The 18,958-nt window shown below is 42.7% G+C and overlaps 1 protein-coding gene across 13 annotated transcripts in view; it reads left to right on the top strand.

Moving 5' to 3' along the window:
* Positions 1-6,986: 6,986 nt before the first annotated feature.
* The window catches only part of SLIT2 (slit guidance ligand 2), a 265,376-nt gene continuing 253,404 nt past the window's right edge, over positions 6,987-18,958 (top strand). For 7 of the 13 annotated variants that reach the window (XM_030492437.1, XM_030492436.1, XM_030492440.1 and 4 more), the window contains exons 1-3: positions 6,991-8,598; positions 10,317-10,388; positions 11,636-11,707. In XM_030492437.1, coding sequence (XP_030348297.1) covers positions 8,423-8,598; positions 10,317-10,388; positions 11,636-11,707 — 320 coding nt within the window. In that variant the 5' untranslated portion in view covers positions 6,991-8,422. Of the gene's footprint in view, positions 8,599-10,316; positions 10,389-11,635; positions 11,708-18,958 lie in introns of all 13 variants that reach the window. The other 6 variants (XM_030492444.1, XM_030492443.1, XM_030492446.1 and 3 more) reach the window with 4 other exon arrangements.

Genomic DNA, 18,958 nt, shown 5'->3' on the forward strand with positions numbered 1-18,958 from the left:
TAATCAGCCTTCATGCAGAAATACCAGCGTCAGTGTTCTGTCCTGTGAAAAAGGTCAATAATCTGAATAATCCCTTTTACACTAAATTGCAATGAATTCCTAAGAATTTACACATGTTGAACTGGGAATTAGGATTCTCAATACAAATTCCTCATAAATTACAGAAGTGGGTTTTTTGGTTTTTTTTTTTTCCATTTTTTTAGTTGAAATTACAAGGTTCTTAAACTGCATGAGGTGGATGAGGTCCCTTGTGCCATCCCATGCCAGATAAGTAATATAGCGTGTTCATTAATCTGTGTCATAGGAGTATTGAATGTACAACAGCTATCGGATTTTCTACATTTGATAGCAACTGAGAGGTCACTTGTAAGGGTTAAAGACTTTGCTAGCACAAATTATGAGACTTTTATTGGTAGGTGAAGATACGCCATAAGAAATGCTGACTATAAAACATTTAAATCTGGGGTTTGGGTAAATAATGAAATGAATTGATTTATCTTTTGCGTAAGAACTCAGGGAAAAGATTAGCTGTGTTAGACCTGTTTATCTTCTGTTGATTTTCTCTGCTGAAGCACTTTTTGCATTCTCCCTTTAAGTGTCAGGATCCCATTTGTTTATTCTTTGGAAATTCATCTTAATACATATTAAGTAGATTTATCAATGTATGTAGTGTTACATGGCTACTGCTGGTTGGAAAGTCTTTCATATAGCTCCTTATTTACTAGGAAGCATAAACAATATTTGTCCTAGCTATCTTGAAGTAAACCCATGTTACCATATGAAATCAAAGCATAAGTGAAGCAAATAGAACTGGAATAACGCAGTGTGCACAGTCAGGGTCATGTGATATGATTCTGTTCACCCAGCTCTGACACTTCCATTTCCTCCCTCCTCAGTTTCTCTTAGACATGAGGTATAGTAAATATTTTTCGTAAAAGGCTAAATTTTAATGTGAATCTTTCTATACAACAGATCCGCACAGAATATTTGAAGTTATATTTATTTGAGAAACTGGAATAAATCTACTCTATTCCACTAGAATGTTAAAGGAGTGATTCAAGGTTTTCATTTTTGGCTCCTAAACCCCAGAATATTTTTCAAATAAATTTCCAGTCATACTTCATGGTGAAGCACTGTGAGGATCTAGATGGCTCCATGGGAGCCTAAAGGTTTTATATGTGTGAAATCCATGACCCTAAAAATTTGATAGTGTCCCTTTGATATTGGATAAACCTCAGGACACTCAGCTTTAGATTAAGGATACATTTCTGAAATATTTACTACCAGTTGTAATGTTTATTATGGGTGTTGTTTCAGAGAAGTCAAGAAGTTTGATCCCTAGCTCCCTTGGAGAAGTTGTGCAAACACAGGACCTGTGCCCCCTTCCTGCCAGCTAGTTTGCTTTAATCTTGTATTTAATTTGGAGGCATTTCAAACCTGTTCTAAAGTTGGCTAGCTAACAACTGGAGAAGATAGCTAGTAACTAATAATATTTTCTTTGAGCTAAAATATTGTATGGATATACAATTCCAAGTTGCTCTTCAGGCTGTAGTCCACTGTGCAATACCAAAACTGTTAAAGTTCAGAAAATACAGGCTCAGATTTGTCCAGTGAGATTGTCACAAGTAATAAATGTTCAGAAGGATTGAAAGCAGAATACTATTTAAATAATATTTAAGCACAGTTTCAGTGGGTTGTACTTATCCCTTTGTGTCTATGTTGTAATAGATTCTTAGAGAAAAGTCTTTTTTCCTTTTTTTTTTTTGCACACTTATTCAGCTATGCGATACATGGTTTCCCCATTCTTCTGTTCATGCTTTTTGTTCTCACTGTATGTCTCTATTTTTCCCCAGCATCCTTTTTCTTTCCTTCATTATTGGTTTTTATTTCCCCATCGCTCTTTTATCGTATATGTGACGCCAGCTTTTTGCCCATGTTGTCCTCATGATTTCTTTTGCACTGATCATGGCACAAAATTCCTCCTCTGTTCTGATGTGAATGCTAGCATTGTCTCTGCATTGCTCGTTCCATACGATCTGTGCTGCCTTACAGGTAAATAGCCAATAAATTTCGCGTTAGCTGGATAGAAAAAAGGACTTAGTTGCCAGTTTTTCAAAAAATTGTTTTGCTTTCCCTCCAGCTTTCGCACACTATTTCTACTTAAAGAAGAAAAGCCAGGGGGTTGCCATCATATTTTTATTGTACTACTTCACTTCCAAGCACAATTCTGACTGAAGTGCTAGATGATCCTAAATTATAAATATATGATAATCATAGAATCATAGAATCAACTAGGTTGGAAAAGAACTTTAAGATCATCAAGTCCAACCATTACCCCAGGACTGCCAAGACCACCACTAAACCATGTCACCAAGGGCCTCATCTACATGGTTTTTGAACACTTCCAGCGATGGTGATTCCACCACTTTCCTCAGCAGCCTGTTCCAATGCCTGACTACCCTCTCTATGAAGAAATTTTTCCTAATATCCAACCTAAACCTCTCCTTGCACAGCTTGAGGCTGTTACCTCTTCTCCTATTGCTTGTTACTTGGCAGAAGAGACTGACCCCCACCTCACTACAACCTCCTTTCAGGTAGTTGTAGAGAGTGATAAGGTCCCCCCCGAGCCTTCTCTTCTCCAGGCTAAACAACCCCAGTTCCCTCAGCTGTTCCTCATTATACTTGTGCTCCAGACCCTTCACCAGCTTTGTTGCCCTTTTCTGGACCTGCTCCAGCACCTCAATGTCTGTCTTGTAGTGAGGGGCCCAGAACTGAACATAGGATTCTACGCGCAGCCTCACCAGTGCCGAATACAGGGGGATGATCACTGCTCTGGCCCTGCTGACTATGCTGTTGCTGATACAGGCCAGGATGCTGTTGGCCTTCTTGGCTGCCTGGGCACAAGCTGAATCATGTTCAGCTCCCTCAGTCAGCACCCCCAGGCCTTTTTCCGCCAAGCAGCTTTCCAGCCACTCCACCCCAAGCCTGTAGTGTTGCATGGGGTTGTTGTGACCAAATGCAACAAGACACTTTGCCTTGTTGAATCTCATACCATTGGTCACAGCCCATCGATAATGGTAATTATGATAATAAATCATAAGCAACTCATACACAGCCAGATGTCCTCTTTGACAATGGATATTACTGCTACATACTTATTTCATGCCCATGGAAAATCATAGCTGAAAAGAACCTGAAAGGCCAGTTAGCTAATGTCTGTACTCAGACACTGTGTGTAGTACACCTGGATAGTTCCTATCTAGTATGCGTTTAATCTGTTTTAGAATTTCCAGTAAAAAATTGGCTTGGGGGGGGGGGGGGAGAAGGGGGGATGGGGGAAAAGAGGGAGAGATGAAGCAAAGACCTGTATTGTTTTTTGGGTTTCACAGCCTTCTTTACTATCAGCTTCTCTGATTCATAAACCTTCCTCCTGAAAATAAAGCCCTTTACTGGTTGTGAATATTAACTGATCACTGTGCTGCTTACAAACATGTTTTAATTTGGGGAAGTATTATAATGTCTTTCCTTTTTCTACGTTGTTTTTTTGGGCTGGGTTTATTTCATTTTTTGTTTGTTTTTAAACCAGGCAAATGAACTTTTTAAAAACTTTTTTCATAGTTCATATTTGTTAAAACTTACATTCTTAGTTTTGTCTCCTGGAGTCTCTCATATTTACAGTATATTTTAGGAATGGTTTCCAAAATTGAACACTTTAGCCTACCATAAAATCTGACAAAAGCTTTCACGAAGCTTTAGGTATTGGTAAGCACTTAAGAATGCTTACCTCCCTCATGTAATATATACCTCATCAGAATGATGTTTGCCTTTTTGTAATGGAATCTCCTTCATCATAAACTTCAGGTGATACATTTTCATCTCCATATCCTTCTCTGGAGTGCTGCTGCCCAGCTAGTAATTTTGCATTTACGGATTTGAGTTTCTTTTCTGAATGCAATGCTATGCTCATGTCATCCTCAAGCTTTACTAATTCTATGTGTTTTCTCCAGTTTATCAAAATAATTTTGAGTTGTTGTTCTGCCTTGCAAACTCCTTACATCCCTTTCCTTTCTGGTATCATCTGTTAATAGTTATACTTAATTTTCAATCACTAATGGAATCATTCAGTGGCATAATAGTCTTAAGAGCTTTTTAATAGAGCCGAGTCACTCCCTGACTGACTATCAACCATATTCTGAATATAGGTTTTGGGGTTTTTTACTCAGTTAAGTGTCCATATTCCAGAAATTTGATTTTGACTACATTTAAGTCAAGATGGCTTATCAGAATGTTAATGTGCATGGTGGCAAATGACCTGCTAATATCACCATCTATCATACTTTCCCCTTGCAGAGAAGCTAGTTACTTTGTCAAAGAAAGAAATTTGATTAGTTTATACTGGTTTTCCTTGATATACCTCTATTGGCCACTTTTGTATCACCTTATTGACCTTTAGTTATTTACAAATTGATGAGTCATTTGGTTCAGTATCTCTCAAGCATACTGTCCTTATAAAGCTATAGTGATGCTGATATATTGACATAGCTTTGAGCTTTGTACTCAGCCATAGTCACTGACACCAACCTCAGTTGTAAGTAGCAGCTTTTTCTATTTTGATGTTCTGGATCCTGTTCTGAAGATGTTACCTTCTATTATTGACTTTGGTCTCCTTATAATAACAGTTCTCATCTTCTTAGCTTTTTGAGCATCTCTTTAGATTTCCCTCCAAAGGGTGTAATGTTGTACAATGAAATCTGGAGAACAGTAAACTGCTTTTACGTGTTGTCAGTATTTTTTGAAACAGCTGTAACAAAACTTTTGCTTTTCCACTGATGAATGTTTCTAATTCCTTTTAACATATCTTGTAACAATTTTTCCTCAGCTTCTTCCTCCATGGGAATGTTATCCCTCATAACTTTGGAAGTGGTTTAGAATCACTTCTGCAGGCAACTGAGGCAGCCACAGAGCACTCAGCAGGGCAAGGTTCACACTCCAGCAATGATACTACACCGTGTCTGACAGAAGGCCTCGTTCAGACAATTTCAGGCGTTGGGAGCTCTCCCATTGAAGAGCTTAAATCACAAAGAGAGAGTTTCAATGTGCTGGCAGGCAAGAAACTCTGGAAAATCAATCTGAATGAAAGGTATGTTTCAAAGGTGGGCATGTTAAAAATCAATGAACCCCCCAAACAGGAATAAAAACTGATCTTGCTTGTACTTACTATACTTCCCTTTGAAAACAAAATATATAAAATTAAGACTGGTTTAGATTTTGAATCAGGTCTGCACAGAGTAGTTTAGCAACATTTAACACTTTAAGAATTGATTCAGATTTCCTGAAAACTACTATATTAAGAAGATTTATTATTTCTTCTCTTTTTCTTCTGCAGCACTAGGCACATTGCTGGTACTTGAAACAAATATCAAAAAATACTGAATGGTTAACATTTGTATTTTCTAGGTTTGTCTGCCTGAAGTCATAAGATAAAGAATTTCAGTAGAGGCATGAAAGCAGTATGTTAGATTAAGTTCGGGTTTGGTTTTTTTTTTTTTCCTTTCATGTTGCTTGCTAGAAACTTGCAAAATCCTTCTGAAATACTTTGTAAAGACCTAAACCAATAACACGGGAGAAAAGAGTGAAAGGCATTTATACACAGAAGCTCATGTATTCCCCTTACAGTCACTGAATTCTTCCTACATCAGTCTAGAAAACTGGAGTATATCTGTGTCTCTGCAAGACCAAAGATGCCATTACCAGCATCTGAAAACAGTGCAACAGTCATGTTTACTGTTCAACACATGGATCAAAAAATGAAAGTTTTTTGTAGGTATGTACATTTTTAGCAATTTTCAGTTTGGCTCACATTCTAGGGTAAGAGAAGCCAGGAGTAACTTTGCTGGCTTCCACTTCAGCAGATTAGCTCGATCTAGAATAGCATTTCTGAGAACAGTATTGGTCCTCTCGGTAACAGGCAAAAAGAGACAGTAAGCCTCTTGAGGGGATTGTGCAGCAGAGACCCCAGAGATGAAGAGACTCAGCTGGACCCAGCCATATGGAAGAAACTATGGACTCCCATGAGCATTTCCAAACTACACCTGGCTGAAGGCTTAGTCATCCCTGCTGAGGGTTGCCATCTATGAAAGACAAATCACTTTCACCTATCACTGGGGTCTCAAGGTTATAAATTGCATAGAACTGAATGCACAAGCAAGGAAAATGAAAACCAGTTAAAGTTTAGTTAAGAGCCTGATGCATTTAGTAATTTCCAGAAAATGTTAAAGACTCATTGACAGTAAACAACACTGGGAAATTTTATCAGAAACGTTGTATTTAGAATACAATTTTTTTAAATGGAAGGTGTTTTCTAAACGAGCACAGCAGTGTTAATGTTGCTACTTTACATACCTTAACGTATGGAACAACACTTGTCCATCTTATTTTCGAAAATAATTTGTTAAAGATTCTGGTGTGTTTCATGCTAAGACTGCAACCGAAGAAAACGCCAAGAAAACCGTCTTTCTCCCTCCGTAGCGGCTGCGGCACAAACCAGACCAGACCCTCGGTGAGACGCCCGAGGTATTTACAAATGCAGCACGCGACGTTTCAGCGCCCCCCTTCCACACCCCCACCCCCCCCCGCTAAACCCACACAACCACCGCCGCGACCCCTCCTCTCCCTTCTCCGCGGGGCGCTTGACACCCGCAGGCCAGGTCTGCTTGGGAAAGTCCGCGCAACAACTCCCGTGGTGGGGGCACACACACCGACCTGCCTCCCCGCCTCTCCCCCAACTTTCATTCATTGTTGGCGCCGCGGCTCAGCCCCCCGCCCCCCGCAGTGGCCGGGCCGGGCCGGCCGGGGCGGGCGGTGGCGCAGCCAGTGAGAGCGGCGCGGGGCGCTGCGGGCGGGGCCGGGGAGGCGCGGCCCCGCCGGCCCTATATAGGGCGGCGCGTGGGGCGCTCCCGGCTCCGTGGGAGCGGGGCGAGGGACGCCGCGCTGGGCCGGGCGAGCCGGGCAGCGCGCAGCGCTCGGCGAGGTGCTGGAGGCGGTTTTGCGGGCGGCCGCGCTCTGGGAGCACTTTCCGCGGGAGGCGACAGGCACCTTGCAGCGAGGAGGAGAGCCGGCCTGCGTACGGCGGTGCCACCCTATTGTTCAAGCGGAGAGACTTGGGGTGCGAGCGAAGGAGCCGGCGTACCGCCTCCGTTCTCCTGCTTCCCCGCGCCCTCTCCGCCGTTTCCCTCTGAGCCGGAGGAGCGCCGCCGCCAGGGAGCGGAGGGCCGGGCTGGACTGTTCGGCACCATCACCGGCAGCTCAGGTGCACTGGTGAGAGCAGGGGAAAGGGCGCAAACCCTTTCCGAGGTGCTGCGCCCCGGCGGGCGCCGGGAGAAGAGGAAAGTTGCTCCTGTTCGTGCAGCAAGCCCAGGAGCTGCTGAACTGGCCTCAACTGAAAGGACTGAGCAGTTCCTACCTTTCCGATCAGGTGCCTTTGCCGCAGCAAAGCCACGGTATCCGGGAGACCACGGGGAGCAGAATACCCCCCCCCCTTAGCCCCCCCTTTCGCCGCACATCATCTGTTCTCCGGCCTGTTTCGCCGTGCTCCCGGGATCACAGGAGGATCTATAGCTGTGATCTGTCACTGAGGAGAAGGAGGTCGTGGATGAACTCCCTTCCAGCAGGGCAACGAATCACTTCTCGACTGCTTATTATTATCGTGCTCTAGGACCAGCCCTTTCCTGCTAAACTTGGCTTGGGAGCTTACAGCAGGAGGGGGCGCGGGGGGTGGAAAGCCAAGCCCAACATCATCTCGTGTGTTTTTTTTTTTTTTCCCCCTCCCTCTTTCTTCGTGAGACAGTTTGATGAATGCTTGCGAGAGGGGTATGATTTGTTGAGGCGCCTCTGGCAGGGCGGTGTGTGCGCGGTGTCAGTCCCGTCGCCGCCCCCCTTGGGGCTGTGAGCGGCCCGCGACGGGGGACGCGCGTGGGAGCGGCTGCTGCGCTGCGCGGGCCGTGCAGGAACCGCGCCGCTCGGGCGGACGGCGCTCTGCGGCCTTTAGCCGGGAGCTGAGAGGAGAGTCACGGCTTTGAAAGGCGCGAGGAAGAAGATAAGGAGCTAGCCCAACTCCGCCGCTTCGCCTTCGCTGCGAGCGTGTGAAGACGAGACTCAAGTGCCTCCTCTCGACGGGCTAGCGAGTGAGGGCCCGGGCCCAGCCCCCGCTTCCAGCGAAGTTGCCTTCAGCCGCGGATCCGTGGCACCCACCTCACTTTGTCGGGATTGTTTTACTTGGCTTGGCTTTGGATAGAAGGGACTTCGCTTTCTCCGCACCCTGAAAGTTGCCCGACTGCTCCTCGCGGCGAGAAGGAGGGCGGCGCACCCCGCGCCTCCCCGGGTCCGAGGCCGGCGGGCCCCGGCCGGGCGGCAGCGGGCGGTGATGATGTGTGGCTGGGGGAAGCTCGCCCTGTCCTTGGGGCTGCTGCTGGCGATGGCGGGCGAGGTGGTGCCGCAGCCGTGCCCGGCGCAGTGCTCCTGCTCGGGGAGCACCGTGGACTGTCACGGGCTGGCGCTGCGCGGGGTCCCGAGGAACATCCCCCGCAACACCGAGAGGCTGTAAGTAACCCGGCTGGGGCGGCGGCGAGCGCCCCTCGGACCCCGGCTCCCGTCAGGGCTCCCGCTGGCTGGTGGGGCAGAGGTGGCCTCTGGAGCCGGCCCCGTTTGGGGTCCCGACGCCCTTTTGGGGGAGGGGGTGTGCGGTGTGTCGTTCCTTTCCCCATCGCCCTTTTCACAGCGATGCGCGGAGGCGCGGGAGAGGTGGACGCTGCTCCCAGCCGTTGCCTTTCATTCTGGGAAGCCACTGTGAGGAGCGCGGTTCCCGCCGCCGCGCGGAGCGGGACCGGCGGGGCGGGCACCGCGGCGGCTCGGGGGGCGCCCCGAGGCGTCAGCGGCGGAGCCGCGTCTCCCCCCGCCAGCGCCCATTTCCCGGCGAACTTCGCTATTGCAGCTTTCTTCTCCCGAGGCACTGGTGAGGAGCCGGGCCGCGGCGTTCCGCGGGCGCAGGCAGGCCTCGGGGCGAGCGGCGGAGCTCCGCGGGCGCGCAGCGCTCACTCCAGCCCCGGGGCCGCGGGGTTACCGGGCGGGGAGGCGGGCGGGGCGCGCTGCCGCCCGCTGCCCCGGCGTGAACGGGAGCCCAGCGAGGCTTTGCCCATATCTGTCTTGGGGCGAGGGTACGCTGGGGTCGTTTAGCCTCTTCGCACTTACAGTTGAGGCAAAACTTGGTGCCCTTTGAGACCTCCCTCCATCCTCTTTCTGAGACGGTTCGTGTACCCTTAGGCTACGGGGTTTTCTACTCTTGAGAGTAAGCAAACGTGTGGTCGGTTACTTTTATCATATCGGGCTGCCTTTTAGAAGTGTCCGAGGAACGGAAGAGGTGAGCACTTTACTATCTCTAATTAGTAATTTGAATGTTGGTGTATGAAAAATGATTTTTCTTTACTTATTTCCCCCCCCCCCCCAACTACTTTGGGAATGAGCTGTAATTGTTAGAGCAGTTTCCATGTAGAACCACTTCCTAATGGAGTTGTGAAGTCTGGTTTTATTTGTAGTGATTGGAACTGAGAGAAGTACATAGCTTGACCCCAAAATGTTACAAAAAAGGGGCATGTACTCCAGAAGATAAAGTATTGCTGAAGAATGAACAGAAATGCTGAGGCCTGAAGAGTTTTCTGTCGATTCTGAACCCGCTTTGCATTCTGCAGTTAGTATAGCTTCCCGTGTGGCAAGTGACGAGTTTAGTTTTCATAAAATCATGTCTCCCATCACTTACTCTCCAAACAGTCTCATGCTTGTTTGGAAGCTAATGTTTGCTATAGGAAGTTAAGCTCTATTCCACTTTTGTAGTGATACTATGAAAGCTGAAGGTTGTGTAAGAATGGTGAAAATTGTTTTGATTTCAGTCTCTTAGTTTTTGTAAGAGACAAATACTGTAGCATATATATAGTAGCTTTAGTGATTTTCTAAATGCAGTTATAACCATGTTCAGACAGGTTTTGACTCTTCTATATTGTTAAAGATAAATATGAGCTTTATAGTGGCAGGCAGAACTGACTTTGTAAAGGTCTCTTATTACGTAGTTTGAAACTACTACTTTCAAGATAAACCTTTGTTCAGTCACTTGCAAATGAGGAACTCACACAGTGTTAGTTGTAGGAATGGTTTGTTTGGTTCATTTACATCTCCTAATTGCTGAAAATGCTGTGCCCATGAAAACAAACAAAACAAAAGTAACTTTTGAATGTTTAATTTTGCTGCTTATAAATTATTCTTCTTAGGGATCTTAATGGAAATAACATCACAAGAATCACCAAGACCGACTTTGCTGGTCTAAGGCACCTTCGAGTTCTGTAAGTTTTCTCTTCCTATTACTGGTAAATTTTAGGGCTGATGCTACAGTTTGTTATACAACCATTGAACTGGTTATCTTTCAGTTTATAAGCTGGATAGGTTAACACTTTTTAACTGTTGTGCTACTGCATCTGAATTAAACACCCTTCCTCCCTGAGTTCCACACACACACACACCGGCTTATACACTGATATGTATAAGTTAGCAATTGCCTTGAAATACATTTGTTTAATTTTTTATAATCTCTGATTAAGCTTATGAGAGAACTTGAGGACTTAATTTGGCATGTAGCTTACAATGAGTTGCTAAAATTGGTTGAGTTAACTGTTGGAGTGACTTCACTTTAAGGTTAGAAAACATAGTTCACACTGAAAATGGGTACTCTCAACCTAAAGTATAAGGAAATTCAGTAAGAAAAAAAGTTCTTCCTTTACTGAATTTAAAAGCAAGTCCCAGGTGATGATTATTGCCTTTCTACGGTTTCTGGTCCAAAAGGAAATTCTTTAACAGTGAATTTGGGGAAGGAATTATTTGTTTTGGTGCTTTTTTGTCAACACTTTTGTTTCAAATGTTATGAATCTTTTAAATTTCTGTGGGGTTTTGTTTTTTGGGGGTGTTTTTTTTGGGTGGGGGGATTAAAATCTGATACCATCTTTAAAATACTGCATCATTTATGTAGCGAATATGTTAAAGCTATTTAATTTGAGCAAGTAGTCATATAAAATCCTTTTCCATTTCTGAAACAGAATATGTTGTAACAAATTTTAGTTTATTTACAAAACAAAAGTACTGTTACAGTTACAGTCTCTGTGCAGTCTTCCACTGGTGTCTTCTCCCAACACCACAGTTTGGTATTTTTGTTTTGTCATTCTCATGTGAGGCTAATATCGCCTTCAAGCTGTTCAACTAGAGTCTTGTAACTTGCCCAGGAGCAGTGATGTGTGTGTGTGTGTGTACACACAGCGTGTATGTATATGTGGGACTTTTTAATTTCGGATTCTTAAAGCAAATGAGGAAATGTAGTATCTATTCCTATTTCTTTTACTGAGGATTATTTTTCCCCTTTTGGGTATATGAGCCTATGTAAAGTGCTGATGACTGGTCTGGAAGGTTAAAGAGTGTGTCACTCTATAATGACTGTTGTGCTGTTTTAATGAATATGTGGTTGTCTTTAAATGACTACTGTTAATGCAACAAGTTGTCTAGGAGCTATTAGAACTTATGTATAAAAATTTCTGTATTTCAGTCAGCTCATGGAGAACAAGATTAGTACTATTGAGAGAGGAGCATTCCAGGATTTAAAAGAACTGGAGAGGCTGTAAGTATTTTTAATTCTAAATGTACGAGATTTTTATTTTTTTTTTTTTTTTTAATCAAGTCGTGTGTGTACTCAGGCCTCTTTTTTTTTTTTTTTTTTTTTTTAATTTAAATTTTTTATTTTTAAACTTGGGATATCGCTATTGAGACGAGAAGAAATTCTCAAGCAGTATGTATGGAACTTGGGTGGGGGGGAGCTTTCCTGAGCAGTCTAGATTTGAAGCATAAACTGCAATTGTCTTGTGGGAAATAGCCTGAATGCTATTCATCTTTTCATCATAAAATACTATTCATCTATTCATCATAAAATCTTTTCCCTTGAATAAACAAGGACTTTTTCAAGTATGAATACACCTAAAAAATGCCTGTTGTCTGAGGTACACTGTTAAATGTTAGTCTTGGAGATGTTGGATGTTTCGTATAATATCTTATTGGAAGTAACTGCTAGTTGTAAAGTGTTGTTTTGTTACATAGCATGAAAGCGGTAATTTAATTCTACTTCAGTTTTTATATGATTGAAGCTTTTACAAAGGCTTAGAAAAATAAGAACTGCTAGTTCTCAAAAATTAATTGGATTTGGATTAAAAAAAATTGATAGAGTACTGTGGGGAGAGAGAATGGAGTGGCAATGAAAGGATCTTGTCTGATGAAGCTGAAGTGCAAACACCTGCATAGTTGGACACAGAAAATGGGTAATTCCTGAAGGGTTTTAGCTTTTTATAGTAGTTGCTTAATTTTCTGTATGTGTCTTAGTTTGTTGCACTTTCTAAAATGAAAATGTTATTAAAAATTTATTGCATGACTTTGGACATCTGACTTACTAAAGGCATGATGCTGATTGTTGGATATAGTTTCAGTCTGGAGCTAGGAAAGTCGAAGAGTGATCCTGTATTCATGTATATTCATATAGTACTTTGGAGTAGTGTCTTCATTATTAGGCATCTTAGTTGCCTCATTTTCATTATATCACCTTTTCTTTAAGCATGCCTCTGAGATCTTGTTTAGCTTTTCATTTGCTGCTGCTTTAACTTTATAAAAGTATTTCTACTTTACTCTATTGAAAAGCAGCATTGGCCTAAACATTCTGTTTGTCTTTATAGCTGTGCTCTGTATCCACAGCTGCTGTGTGTTTAAAACAAAACCCCATAAGCCATTATGGTTTGGTCATATAGACAAAGTTATTCAAGAGACTTAATAACCACCAGTGTAATTACAATATTTCTAAAGTAGTTGATATGTACTTGAGTTAATTACCTCATATTTTCAAATAAACCAAAGTAACTTTTTGACCTAAAAATTGAAAGCATTATTATATAGTGCAGCCTTTTTTGAATGAATTTTAATGAGATTGGAGGCTCTTAGAAATGCATAGTCAGATTTTTTCAAAGTTGTATTAAAATACTTAATGCAATGCTTTTTTACAATGTTTTAAACTTTGTACAAAGAATAGGGATTTAATACAGCTTCTCCTGCTGAGACATGTATTGGAATAATATATACACATTCCTAAATTTGGTTTATAGCTAAAAAATTAAACAGCAGTGTAGTTCATATTGCAGAAGTACACATATATGAAACATTAATAAATTTTAAAAGATCCTTGCATTCATTGTGAATGTGGTTTGACACCAAGATACCAAATACTTGCCAAGTTTTAAAACAGTATGTAGTCAACTCTTTCTTGATTATGTAGAAGCAAAATCCTGCTATGTGATTTAAAAGAATTTTTGAAATATTGTTAATAACTTGTCATAATTTCAAGGCATTTAATGTAAGATTTCTGAAGTACAGAATTGCAATACTAGAAAATACTAGAGGAAAAAAAAGAACTTTGGTAGTTAAAACTTACTTGTCTGTGTTCACATTTTGCCATTGTTTTATTTTTTTTTTTTTTGTGTTCTCTTGATAAATTCATAAAGTCTTTGGAAAACAATAGATATTTTCCAGTTACATAAGATACTAGTTCTGAAGAGAAATTCTGATAATTGTGTCTACTTTTGTGGGTTATTTTTGTTCACTCTTCAGCAGGCAAGCTATGACATTTGAAAGTTTTTAGTCATTTAGACTGGCAAAGTTAGATTGTTTTGTCTTTGGAATTATTTTGCATCTGCTCCAGTTCTTGTCAGAGTTTCTTTAATTTGCTGGAATTCAGTCATTGTTAGGTGTGTGGGTGACTTGTAATTTGAATATATGTGCAGGATGTCTTTAAACTGCCCCAGCTGCTGGCAAAGAGTAAATATTTCATATTTGTGAGGAAAAGCTGAGAAAATTCCTCCTGTTTACAACTGCCAAGTCCATCTGATGAAGGCGCATTGTTAACTGACAGCCAATTCATCTCCTCGGGATTCTGAATTAGAAATGATTTCTCAGGAAACTTGTGAATGCTTTGTTCAAGTATTTTCTTTTATACATTAAAAGGGTAAGAACTTTAAAGCTTCTTAGTTTTTTTTTAATGTATAAGTGTAGATGTCACATTTCTACTGTAAGTGCAATGTGCCAAACAACTGTTAAATACCTGATGCAGTCCTCTTAGCATGCCAGTGGAAGGTGTGAGTGCACCTTACTGCAGCGTAAATGAACTTTATTTAGTTTACAGGATTGTTTACTTGTAATATTTCTTATGATGGATTATGATGGATTATTTTACGCTAGTGTATACAGACTCAGTTTTAAAACATGTTTTCTGTAGTTCAGTACTCTTTAATATGAAGAAAAGACTTTCACAGTAGTTTCCCTTTGGGGGGAAAAATAATCCATCTCTTTAGGTTAAGTGGTGCTTTTGGATTTTTTTTGTTTCTGAACTGGAATTTCCGTTACAAAATAATTTCTTTTTAGATCAGTTACTCTAATTTCCAAGGAACTGTTTGGTTGGATGAGTTATTCATCATGAATACTCATTTGTAGATCTGATCATGCAAAGCACTCTGTATCCTCAACCCATTTTAAGGCAAGTGAAGACCGGAGGCACTTTGCAAAATTAATCTGAAGAAACTCTCAACCTTCTCTTCAGAAGACAACTATAAGACATGATTTGATGAAATCTATGTATATCTCAAGTCGATAGTAAGGTTTCTCCTATAGCTTAGTAAAAGAACAACAAATCTCTACTGCACTAGGTATATGTAGTAGCACATACACAAAGCTATTTAGACCTAATATGCTCCATAACTGGAATTTGTGTCACACCAGTGTAATTGTAGAAGTGCAATGGAAACCAAAACCATAATAAATACTGCCATAAGAAGTGGTTGTTGCTGCAGCAGCTCTGCTGTAATTTTAAAGTAAAAATGCTCAGTTAGCAATATATGATTGTGTAGTAGTGCTTGCTACGTAAGAACTGGGAGCGAAAACAAGATGAAAAGTAGCAACTTAAGCAGAGAAGTTTTAGGTTTGTGGAAAGTTCAGTTGCTGGAGAGACACTGGTGAAGCTGAAGGTGATATTGCTATAAGCCTGTTAGTCGGATACTTCTCTGGAAAGTCTTCAGTCAAATGGGTATATATTGCAGTGTTCACTTAGGTGTAATCTTGTGTGAAGGCTCAGATTTTAAGGGGTACTAGCTCTGGTCCAAACCAATTTGGTACAACACTGTCTGAGCTAGGAAGTCTGCCATGAATATGGCTTTCTTCACAGCCTGTATCGTGAATAGCTGAATCACATGGTCTGCGTTGTATAAGTGCTCTGTATGCTGTAACAACCCTTTTTGAACTTCAATACATACAGCCTATTTTTCAATCATCTTGTTCCTTTGTGTACATCCTGAAGCAGTGTCAAAAACTCTTGGATTAATTATGATTTTATCTGTCCTGCATTTAACATCTGCAAGACTTGCTAAATTAACTAGCAACCTGCATAACGAGCCTATGCTTCTATGAGCAGGCCTTTAAAGAGTATATGGTCCTTCAGTACATGGCAGGCCCTGTAAAGAAAGGATTTGGATTTGACCTATTATGTTTTCTGAACCTCTCTTACATAGACAACAGTCATGTATCACTGGTGGGTTTCTGTATGCTTCATGACAGAAAGGAAATAAAAGAATCATAGAATCGTAGAATAGTAAGGGTTGGAAAGGACCTTAAAATCATCTAGTTCCAACCCCCCTACCATGGGCAAGGACACCTCGCACTAAACCGTGTCACCCAAGGCTCTGTCCAACCTGGCCTTGAACACTGCCAGGGATGGAGCATCCACAACCTCCCTGGGCAACTGCTTCCAGTGCTTCACCACCCCCACTGTAAAGAACTTCTTCCTTATATCTAATCTAAACTTCCCCTGTTTAAGTTTGAAGCCATTACCCCTTGTCCTACCACTACAGTCCCTGAGGAAGAGTCCCTCCTCAGCCTCCTTATAGACCCCCTTCAGATGCTGGAAGGCTGCTATGAGGTCTCCACGCAGCCTTCTCTTCTCCAGGCTGAACAGCCCCAACTTTCTCAGCCTGTCTTCATACGAGAGGTGCTCCAGCCCTCTTATCATCCTCGTGGCCCTCCTCTGGACTGTCTCCAACAGCTCCATGCCCTTTTTATGTTGAGGACACCAGAACTGTACACAGTACTCCAAGTGAGGTCTCACAAGAGCAGAGTAGAGGGGCAGGATCACCTCCTTTGACCTGCTGGTCATGCTTCTTTTGATGCAGCCCAGGATACGGTTGGCTTTCTGGGCTGCAAGTGCACACTGCCGGCTCATGTTAAGCTTCTCATCAACCAACACCCCCAAGTCCTTTTCTGCAGGGCTGCTCTGAATCTCTTCTCTGCCCAACCTGTAGCTGTGGCTGGGATTGCCTATCCCAGGTGTAGGACCTTGCATTTGGCTTGGTTAAACTTCATAAGGTTGGCATCAGCCCACCTCACAAGCGTGTCAAGGTCCCTCTGGATGGCATCCTTTCCCTCCAGCATATCAACTGAACCACCCAGCTTGGTGTCATTGGCAAACTTGCTGAGGGCGCACTCAATCCCACTGTGCATGTCGCCGACAAAGATGTTGAACAGGACAGGTCCCCACACCGATCCCTGAGGGACACTACTCATTACAGGTTTCCAACTGGACATCGAGCCTTTTACCACAACTCTTTGTGTGCGGCCATGGAACCAGTTCTTTATCCACTGAGTGGTCCATCTATCAAATTGATGTCTGTCCAAGTTAGAGACCAGGATGTCGTGCGGGATGGTGTCGAACGCTTTGCACAAGTTCAGGTAGATGACGTCAACTGCTCTGCCCCTGTCCATCAGTTCCATGGCTCCAACATAGGCGGCCACCAAATGGTCAAGCAGGATTTCCTCTTAGTGACGCCATGTTGGCTGTCACCAACCACCTCGTTGTTTTTCATGTGCCTTAGCATGCTTCCCAAGAGAAACCGCTCCAAGATTTTGCCAAATACAGAGGTGAGACTGACTGGCCTGTAGTTCCCCGGGTCTTCCACCTTCCCCTTCTTGAAAATGGGGGTTATATTACCCTTCTTCCAGTCATCGGGAACTTCACCTGACTGCCAGGATTTTTCGAATATGATGGACAGTGGCTTAGCAACTTCATTCGCCAGCTCCTTCAGGACCCGTGGATGGATTTCATCAGGTCCCATGGACTTGTGCACGTTCAGGTTCTTAAGATGGTCTCGAACCTGATCCTCTCCTACAGTGGGCCTAAGGTCTTCATTTTCATATTCCCTGCATCTGCCTTCCAAGACTTGGGTGGTGTGGTCAGAGCATTTGCTAGTGAAGACTGAGGCAAAGAAGTCATTAAGAACCTCAGCCTTCTCCAAATCCATGGTAGCCAGTTCTCTCGATAGCTTCCGGACAGGGCCCACGTTGTTCCTGGTCTGTCTTTTATTTGCTACGTACCTATAGAATCCTTTCCTGTTATCTTTCACATACCTTGCCAAACTTAATTCTAACTGGGCCTTGATTTCTTAACCTGGTCCCTAGCTTCCCGGGCAATGCTCCTGTAATCTTCCCAGGCCACCTGTCCTTGCTTCCACCTTTTACAAGCTTCTTTTTTCCTTCTAAGTTTCCTCAGCAGCTCCTTATCCATCCATGGAGGTCTCCTGGCCCTCCTCCTGCTGCACTTTCTTCTAGTCAGGATGCAACGCTCCTGAGCACGTAACAGGTGATCCTTGAATATCAACCAGCAGTCTTGGGCCCCCCCTGCCCTCTAGGACTATATCCCATGGAACCTTACTAAGCAGGTTCCTGAAGAGGTCAAAGTCTGCTCTCTTGTAGTCCAGGGCAGTGAGCTTACTGCATGCTCTTCTCACTGTCCTGAGGATCTCAAACTCAACCATCTTGTGATCACTAGAGCCAAGGCTGCCCTGGAGCATCACATTTCCAACCAGTCCCTCCCTGTTGGTGAGCATGAGGTCAAGCATGGCACCTCTCCTTGTCAAGGTATGGAGAATTTGCCCAACAATTTAGAATTCCAGAAACCACTGCTTATTATGGGAGACAAAACCTTTTGAAATGATTCCTTATGAGAATGTGAAATTGAAAGCTTGTTTCTTTTTTCTTTATAAAGCCATCATTTTGAGTGTGATGTTTATAATGGTTTGAAACAGTCTCTTAAGAAAACAAGATGAAGATAAACTGAAAATCTCAACTTTCTGAAAACTAACACTGTTATTAGACACAGCTTTAAAAATGATGTTTAAAAGTTGTTATACCCAAGACCACCTTCTTCTGTGCTCTTGCAGCAAGTGCTTGAAGTATCCCAGTGTTTTTATAAGCTATTGTCATCTGGAGGGAGGTATAAAATTTGAAGACAGCTGCTGTAGACTGTTGAACTCGTTCTATTATAAGCTACTTAAGTCTAAAATTTCCTTACAATCCTTTGTACTCCAGAAGTACAATGTAGTCAGGTTTTGAGATAAATATACTATTCACTTGTTCACATAGCATTGCACTTACCTTTTAATTTAGGAAATTTTTTTAGCTGATAGGAACATTGTTTTTAGTAATAATTTTTCCTAGTAATTTTTCTAGTCTAGTTGAGATGTCAGCTATTATGCTAAGACTATGCTAAACATCCGAAAGATATCAGGATAGGAAGAGTTTATAACAATCATTTGAAAACTACTCGCATTTTTCTTCCTGTATTTGTGAATAATCTATTGAGCTAGCAGTATGCCCCTAAAATGCTAATTTGGAGTCTGATTCTGTAGACATTTACCATGTGAATAACTTGGTTTGCATGAGTAGTCCCACTGATTACTCTTGTGAGAAAGGTTACTTGTGTGGCCTAATAAGTTTCCAGCCTAAGCCTCATCACTTC

Source organism: Strigops habroptila, chromosome 7 (assembly GCF_004027225.2).
Source record: "Strigops habroptila isolate Jane chromosome 7, bStrHab1.2.pri, whole genome shotgun sequence".
In the NCBI taxonomy this organism is placed as follows: domain Eukaryota; kingdom Metazoa; phylum Chordata; class Aves; order Psittaciformes; family Psittacidae; genus Strigops; species Strigops habroptila.